The 8,991-nt window shown below is 44.0% G+C and overlaps 1 protein-coding gene and 1 pseudogene across 5 annotated transcripts in view; both read right to left on the bottom strand.

The window, feature by feature from the left end:
- VCL (vinculin) overlaps positions 1-276 on the bottom strand; it is an 88,843-nt gene extending 88,567 nt beyond the window's left edge. For all 4 annotated transcript variants that reach the window (XM_080926774.1, XM_080926772.1, XM_080926773.1 and 1 more), the window contains exon 1: positions 11-276. In XM_080926774.1, the coding sequence (XP_080782900.1) occupies positions 11-178 (168 nt within the window). In that variant the 5' untranslated portion in view covers positions 179-276. The remainder of the gene's footprint in view (positions 1-10) is intronic.
- Positions 277-5,454: 5,178 nt separating this feature from the next.
- On the bottom strand, positions 5,455-5,964 carry LOC308428322 (ubiquitin-conjugating enzyme E2 D3-like; annotated as a pseudogene). Its single transcript has one exon. The product of its transcript is annotated as a ubiquitin-conjugating enzyme E2 D3-like (transcript).
- Positions 5,965-8,991: the final 3,027 nt, after the last annotated feature.

Consider the following 8,991-nt stretch of genomic DNA (forward strand, 5'->3'; position numbering starts at 1 on the left):
GCGCGCTCACCCGGACGAGGTTGCTGACGGCCGCCTGCACGGCGGCCACGGGCGCGGTGAGGTCAGGAATGGCTTTGCCGTCCACCTCGCCCTCCTCGTGCATAATCACCAGGTGCGAGATCTGCTGAGCCACCGGCTCCAGGATGCTCTCGATCGTGCGCGTGTGAAACACCGGCATCGCGGCGGCTGGCGGGGCGGCGAACCGCGGGCAACAGAAAACTGGGATCGGTAGGGCCGGGAGCCGGCGGCGAGAGACTGACTCGGAGCGGCGACTAGAGTCCGGGCTTCCCTCGGCGTAACCAGCCCCACAGGCGCCCCGCCCGCTCACGTCGCCGCGGCCAATAACAACGCCGCTCAGAGCCCGGCTGTGGCTCCTATTGGTCTTCCTTCCAGTAGCTCCGCCCCCGAGGCAGCGCCGCCAAGGTCCCGCCCCGCCCCCATTCCCAAGGGAGGGGCCTGGGATTGGGGCTGCGCCGCAGGGATTGCGACCGGATTCCCGAACCCTCTCGCGGGGCGCTCCTTATAAGGTCATAGTGGGAGAGGAGCGTGCGACTGCACTGGACTGGCCCCGCCCCCAGGGGCCGCCTCTCGCCTCCGAGTGGCGGAGCTCCGCCCCTCCGCAGGATCACCTCAGTGGGGCGGGATATCCTCACCTCGGGCGGTGCGGCTAAGAGGGGACCCTGACTTCCCCAGGTCTCCCCGCAGGGCACTCCCCTTTGACCGTCACGGGACACAGTCAAAACTCTGTTCCGTCACCTCTCAGTAATTCACAAGAACGTAAAAAGATCCAGACAACAAAAACACGCGAAGAAACCTGAGTGCCCATTGATTTACACTATCTGCCCTCAGTCACAGTTAAGTTTGGTGTGGCACTTTCTAGACCTCTGTGTACACGTATGTTTTCTAAATAAATAGGAACGTTTCCGTAGAACTAGAGATTTAATGAAAATTACCTGGTAATCTTCCACTTCTGGTGAATAGAAGTCTGCATGTTCTGTTTTAGTGACTGGTATCCCATTCTTGCAAATCAACTTAGGTTTGGCTCTGTTGCTAAAGTGTTTGCCTAGCACATACGAAGCCCTAGGGTTGATTCCCAGCACTACACAAAATCAGACCTGATAGAATGGGCCAGTATACCACCAGCACTAGGGAGGTGGATCAGGGGTTCAAGGTCATACTGAGCTACAGAGAAAGTTTGAGGCCAGCTTGGTGGGGGGCGGGTGGTCCTTTTGTGGATCATGAAGAGCATCAATCTCTCTGTAGTTACAGCAGCACTCCAGAGGCAGGGTTAGGAGGCTCATTTGAGGAAGGAATTCCAAGCCAGTCTGAAACAACATGACAAGAGCCCCATCTCGTAAAGACAAAAGTGAAATGAAAATTCAAAACTGTGTGCTTTTTAAACAAGTCTGTAAGCAGGGACAAATTACCCAATCCCCTCACCACATTTAAGACATCTGCATGTCTTCCTAACCTCAAATTCTCTTGCCCAAGCTTCCTCATTCTAAGAGGAAACACATTTATTAATGCCTTCAAATGAAAGATCCTCAAGTCAAAGAAAATATTTCTCAGGATCTCACATTTTGCAGAAGGCCAAGCCACATGCTATCTTAGCCAGCTTTTAAAGGTATGTTTGCCTAACAGTACGTACTATTTTCTGTTTCTGCTATGTATGTTACCAAGTCTTAAACTTTCTCTTGAGTTGGGGATGAGCTCAGTTGGTAGAGTACTTGCCTACCATACACAAATATTTGGGTGAATCTCTAGCATCATATAAACAAGAACATAGTGTTGGTACACACCTATAATCTTGTTACCCAGGAGATTGAGGCAAGATTTAGGTTCAAGGTCTTCCTCAGCTACCTAGCAAGTTTGATGTCAGCCTGGGCTACTTGAGACCCTGACTCAAAAACAAAACAAATGAAACCACCTTAATGTATAAGAATGCCCAGAGGCTCATCCACACTTGAAAGGTCTCTGTCTCCAACTGAAACATGTACATTCTATACAGGAGGGAGATTATTTCTATCGGCCTTTTGATAAGAACTCCCAGGGCCATTCAAGCTTCTTTCTCTGTAGTATCTCAGTTCACCATTGTGTTTTACTTATTATTATGACCTTTCTCCTAGACAGAGGGATCTTTGAGTTAACTACAGACCTTCCCAGAACTTGGGAACCCCTCCACTCCACTAACTTATAATTCTTTTCTTAGCTGCTAGGAAGAAAAAAATCCAAGGCAGGCGTTTCCCATTTCCCATAGGCCTCCTTCCTTAAGCCCATAGCAAATGAACGATCTTCAAAAATAATTCACCCCCATTGACTCTGTCCTCAAACACGCTATAGCATTGCTACCGTTTCAGAATGTCTACCACCACACTTCATCCCTAGACACTAGAGGGCATACACCCTGAACTTAGACCAAGGTAGGAACGATGGCAATGATGACTGGGCCAACGCAGGGGAATGGAGACTCAGCAGGACCAAAAGAACAACGGGACTGGAAGCTAAAAGCCTATCCAAGACTCATGACAGAAGGCTCAATTGTCTCATTGAATTCTTTTTCTACATGACAGACTAGAAGACAACATTTAAAATAAAGATAGCAAGCATTGGCATGAAGTATGTCTGAATACAGGAATCTGTGCAACTGTACCGTTTGCATACCCAATAGTCAAGCTGGGTTGCATAGGTGGTAATAGTCTGACTATTATTGACTCTTTAATAAGTCAATAATTAGTCTGGTGGTGATGGCACATACGTTTGATCCCAGCACTTTGGAGGCAGAAGCAGATGGATCTCTGTGAGTTCAAGGCCAGTCTGGTCTATAGGTCAAGCTTCAAGACAGCCAAGGCTACACAGAGAAACCCTGTCTCAAAAAACAAATAGATGAAAAAGTCAAATAGCTCCCAAGAAACACCGCCTTCTTATGGAAATTCATCAAAACTAATATAAAGGGGCTAGACAGATGGCTAAATGATTAAAGGCACTAATTGTTAACTGTTCTTCCCAAGAACCCAGCATCCCCCTAGCAGCTCATTGTCATACATAACTCCAGCTTCAGGGGCTCCAATACCCACGTCTGGTTTCTGTAGGCATTGCAGACAAATAGTATACTGCATGCAAGTCGTATGCATGCAGGAAAAACACTCATATAATAAAACAATAAAATTTAAAAGAACACTAATGTAAAAAGCTTTGTCCAGTTCTACAACATGCTGTAGTGGTTTGAATGAGAATACCACCCTATAGGTTCATATATTTAAATAATAAGTCCCAATTGATGGAACTGTTTGGGAAGGATTAGGTGCTTATGGCCTTGTTGGAAAAGGTGTGTCAATGGAGGTTGGCTTTAAGTTTTCAAAAGTCTGTTACATTCCTAGTTAGTGTTCTCTCAGCCCCCAACCCCTGTCTGCTTCTTCCTCCAGTTAGCCAGGCCCATTGCCACTGGGTTGGAAGAGGAGCTTAACCAGGCACAGATGGGTGCTGTGCAGGATCTCAGTCAGCAATAAGTTGAGGTCAATAAACACAGCTTTGGAGAACTGATTCATTTATTGGGGGGGGGAGAACAGGGTATTTATGCCTCTGGGGAGGTGCCCAAGATCTCTGGGGCAATATATGTATGGCCAGGACAGGGATGCTAGAAGATGCTTCATCTTCAAGGTGCAGGGTGAGGAGACCTCATAAGGTCAAACAAGGAATGAAGCCTGATAACTGTCAGGGTAATAACTTCTTAGTAGAGTTGATGGTGGGAGAGCCAACTTTACAGCATTGGGTTGGGAGTACAGAGGTAGCCAACTCCTGCCATCCAAATCTTAGCTATCTCTCTACCTTCACATGCATCCTCTAACATCTTTCTTGATACTATTAATACCTGTTAGCACTGATGCCTTCCAGAGTCTGGGCCCAAACCAACCTTACTACTTTCTACTTCCTAAACTACATATGCATACAGATATGCTAAATAATGCAAAAAAAACAAAAAGTCAGAATCATTGCTATTCAAACTAATCCTCCATTTACAGTTTGACCAAGACACAGATCTCCTAAGAAGCCTTTCTTCTCTCTGAAGTATAAATAAAATAATGCCACAACCTTCATAGGCTTTATGTAAGAATCCCCAAAAGAATGTGCATACAGAGTCCAGGAGAGCAGACGATGTGTCTCAGTTGGCAGAGTGCTTCCCTTCCATAGCCTGAGTCTGAATACCACATGACCCAAGTATGGTGGTCCATGCTTGTAATCCTACAGTGCTGGAGATGGCAGCAGGAGGATTGGAAATGCAGGGCCATCTTCTACAATATAGTGAGTTCAAGGCCAGCCTGAGAGCATAAGATTCTGTCTAAAACAAAGCGAAAAAGTCCAGGAAAAGAAAGCTTCTGTCACTACTGGAGCAATGACAAATGCACATAATGTTCACAGACTCCAGAACTTCCCGGTACTGTCTTGCTTTGAGAGTTTTGTCCCAACACTTCTACCTAGAGCCTTCTATTTTGATATAAATATTGTGAATTATGGTAAGCAAAATCCTAAAATACCTTCCATCCCCCAGAATAAAGCAGTCTTCCCTGGCTGGTCTTTTAGACTGTATGCTACTCAAATTCCAGGTCGGAGATCGCCATTGACTGTGAATAAAAACGAATCTGTGGGGCAGTGGACTCGAAAGAGCAAGTCTGAAGGAGGGTCATATTCCAGGTCAGCGCTAAAGTTAGTCAGACTGAAGTGAATGTTCATGCAACTCAAAGATGCAAAAGTAAATTTCCACAAGATTATAACCTTCAGACATTAAAGACTGGGCGGCATCTGCTCTTAATTGTGGCTAGCTCAACTCATCTCTACTATATGATTAGTATGGAGACCACTAATGATGGGGAGCAACGTTAGATACGCTGAATTTTATCAGTTTTAAGTTATAAATAATTAGGAACGTTTTTGATGGCAGCAAAATTTTTTTCCATTCTCTGTAGAACAAGAACAGGTCATTCCTTTATTGACATGCATAAAATACATCACATTTTCTGTTCTGCTGATGCTATAATTCAATACCAATTTTCCAGCCACAACAGTTATGAGCATAAAGTATACAGTGTAACCTCAAATCTCTAACAGTGGAAGGTTAGACAAGAATGGATGCTGCTAAGACAATGCTTCCTTCTCTGTGACAGCTGAGCACCCGTCCCCAACCCCACCTCCCAGATGGCTTCTTCAGCATGTTAGAGCAGTGAGGATTGGCTTGGTCTCAACCAAGTTAACGTGAAGACATTGGCCACATAATATACATGCTCCAGTTTTAAAAATATTTCTGAATCTTGAGCAACTACAGTTTCTAAAAGCAGCTATTGTCCAAAGTTGGAAGAACTTACGTCTCCTCAGATGAGCATGTGAATGAATAGAGGGAGGTAAACACAAACTAAAAATTAAAAAGATGAGGTCTGACAGGAGAGCAGCCAGATAAGAAAATCAAAAAAGGAACAGCGATTTAAAGTTTGTTCCAGCTATAACACAGGTTATTCTGACTTTAAGGTAGCACCACATGGCATACTTCTGAGTCCACTCCTGAGATACTCTGTTGTTCTTGTCTCTGTTTTATAGATCCGTGACATCTCTGGTACTAGGGAATCATCTGGGTTTGGATCACATTAGCAGTGAACAAATGGATAAAAGAACTTTAGAAACAGTTAAAGCAGGAGACCACTGTGATCTTAGAATATCGAGACAAATGCAGCCATTACTGTTAATGTTTGGATGATAAGTTCTTGTTGTAAATGCAGCCTTAGGCAGTTTGAAGGGGGAGTCTGTAGGAAAATGAATTGTCAAAAAGAATACACCACCTTGATATGGGCTGCCATTAGTTCTCATAATTGTGACTTGCCAATGAAACATGTCATCTCCAACTGGACCTGCAGAACACTGTGCTGGAGGGTCACTGGTCAAACCACTAAGTTCCTTATTAATCCGTTTCAGCGCCATAGTCTGTGTTTTTCACCGGGCTCCTCACTATCCCTATGTGTGTGTACTCAAAGGTCGGGACAAAACTCTTGAATATCCTGGTGACAGAGAAGGATTGTCTCTTCTCACACCGGCTCTGCCAGACACAGGCGCAGAAGGCCGGGGCCTCCCTCAAGCTGCGGTCTTGGCCTCTTCCCTGCGAGGCAGCTGGTACCTCCCTGGCCCCCAATTTTATTTATTATATACATCTCTGTGGCATAAAAAGCTTTGTGTTCTTTGAAGTCCATGCAATTATGAGGAAGGCGGAAAACAAGAAGTATAACCCTCTTTTATATACAGGTTGGGAAGTTGAGTAACTACCAACTATCAGCAACTATCAGTTATGAGTACAGTTTGTAGAAATTTTGGTCAAGGCTAGATTCTATATTTAGTCAAGACATTCAGTTTCTAAGCTTTTGTACTTAGCACCGGATTAGAATTTGGACTGTTCTATGTCAAATATGTGTCTAAGGCTTATACTTAGATGCTTTCAATAGAATAATATAGTTTGTGCATAAATGAGTCAACGTACAATTTAACACAAGCACGCATACATACTGCCTGCAATTCCCACCTTACCTCAGATGTACCCCCTCTCTCCATCTAGACCGCCCCACCTAACCAAACCCTTTCCCCACATGTCCTTACACCAAACCACTAGTGGCTTGGTTAGTAACTTTTCTTTCCCCTCCCAAATGCTGACTCATACAGTATGCCCCGCCCTCCATCCTCACCCAAACCACAAACTTCCTCCATTGCTTTGAAAACAATGTGGCTTTTTTTTTTTCTTGACCATTTTCTTAAAATTAGATGTACTTTAAGTCATTTTCAACTTTATATGTTTTACAATTTTTCTCACCTTTAATTGCACTTTAGTCTTATTTTTTAAAATTTTTATTTTTATTATTATATGTGTGCATATATGTGTACCTGTGTGTGGTTATGTGCATGAGTGTAAGTGACCAAGTCATTCAGAAGAGGTGATTGATCCCCGGGAGCTGAAGTTACAGAAGGTTATACGCTGCCATACTTGGGCGTTGTGAACCAAACTGTTATCTTCTGAAAGAGCTATACATGTTCTTAACCTCTGAGTCATCTCCCCAGCCTGTTCACTTCAATAATATGCATTGAATGAAAAAAACTACAAAGATGTCTATTAACATAATGTAAAGATCCAGTTTCTAGAACCAACTGCTATTGATATTTTAGTATATTTTGAAATAGTCTATATAGCATTAAATCTAGTCCTTAAAAGCATAATGTTCAATTTTCATTTCTGCTCTCTTCATCTTAACATATCAAGAACAGTCCATAACACTGACTAGTTTTCAGATTTCCATATAGCCATTTTTCATTTCATTAATTTATTTATGTATTCACTTTACATCCCAATATCCACCTCCTTCCTCCAAGTCCCACCACCACACACAACTTCTCCCCCAATTCACTCCTCCCCTTCTCTGAGAAGGGGGGAGGACCCCCTGGGTATCACCGCACCCTGGTACATCAAGTCACTGCAGGTCTAGGCACATTCTCTCCTACTGAGGCCAGACAAGGTGGCCCAGTTAGGGGGATGGGATCCACAGGTAGGCAACTGTTTCAGGGACAGCCCATGCTCCAGTTGTTGGAGGGACCCACATGAAGACCTACATGTGCTACATATTGTGGGGAGATCCAGCCCATGCTTGCTTTTAGTTGGTGGTTCTGTCTCTGGGAGCCCCCAGGGTTCAGGTTAGTTGACTCTGTTGGTCTTCCTGTGGAGTCCTTGTCCTCTTCAGGTCCCTCAGTCCTTCCCCAACTCTTCCATAAGGCTCCCCAAACTTCATCTAATGTTTGGCTGTGGGTCTCTGTATCTGTTTTGTTCAGCTATTGGGTAAAGCCTCTCATAGAACAGTTATGCTAGGATCCTCCCTGCAAACATAATTGAGTACCAAAAATAGTGGCAGGAATTGGTTCTTGCCCATGGGATGGGTCTCAAGTTGGGCACTCATTGGTTGGCCATTCCCTCAGTCTCTGCTCTGTTTTGTCCCTACACATTTTGTGGGCAGGACACATTTTGGGTCAAAGGTTTTGTGGGTGGGTTGTTGTCCTTACCCCTCCACTGGGAGTCCTGTCTGGCTACAGGCTGTGGCCACTTACAGATCCATATCCCCCACTGCTAGGAGTCTCAGCTAGAGTCACCCTCACACACTCCTTGGGGCCTCACCAGGTCTCTGGGATGTCCTAGAGATGCCTCCACCTGCCCACCACCAACTTCCATTCACTCTCCCCTGCTCTCCCTACACCTGATTTCCCCATACATTTTTTTTTTTTTTTGAGACCGGGTCTCATGTGTAGAGCATGTTGGCTACAGTATCAATATATAGTTGGGGAATGACCTTGATTCTTATTTTCGGCATCTACCTCTTGAATGCTGGAAAGCACCACTACACTTAACTTTAAAACTTGATACTTTTGTAACCATATGACAGTCAAAGTATATAAAAATTAATTATTTAACTGTTTACTTACTGCTGGACATTTTTATTGTCTCTAGCCTTATACTACTATTCTAAATAATATTCTTATAAATATTTTAAGTTTGAACTGAAGAGGGATCAATGGTTAAGAGCATTGCTGCTCTTGCAGAAGACCCAGGTTCAATTCCCAACAACTACATGGTGACTCGCAACCTTCTATAACTCCATTTCTATGATCTAATGTCCTTTTCTGATCGCCAAGAATCAGGCACACATCTGGTATATAGATATATATGCAGGCAAAACACCCTTATACATTTTTAATGTAAATTTTTACTTTTAACGACATAGAAGTGATAGTTGGCATACTTATTGCTACCTTGAGAGGGACAAACTGTGTTGGTTGTCTTCTCAGTAGAAATTCTCTGTCTGCTTAGAGGTATATTAGTTATTTGCTTTTGTGTATAGAAATCAGTCCTAAACAAGAATTCTTTATGATCCCTGTACTGCAGGAATTTGCAGATGAATTGACTGAGTTGTCCTTAGAACC

Source organism: Micromys minutus (genome assembly GCF_963924665.1).
Source record: "Micromys minutus genome assembly, chromosome: 12".
Classification (NCBI taxonomy): Eukaryota; Metazoa; Chordata; class Mammalia; order Rodentia; family Muridae; genus Micromys; species Micromys minutus.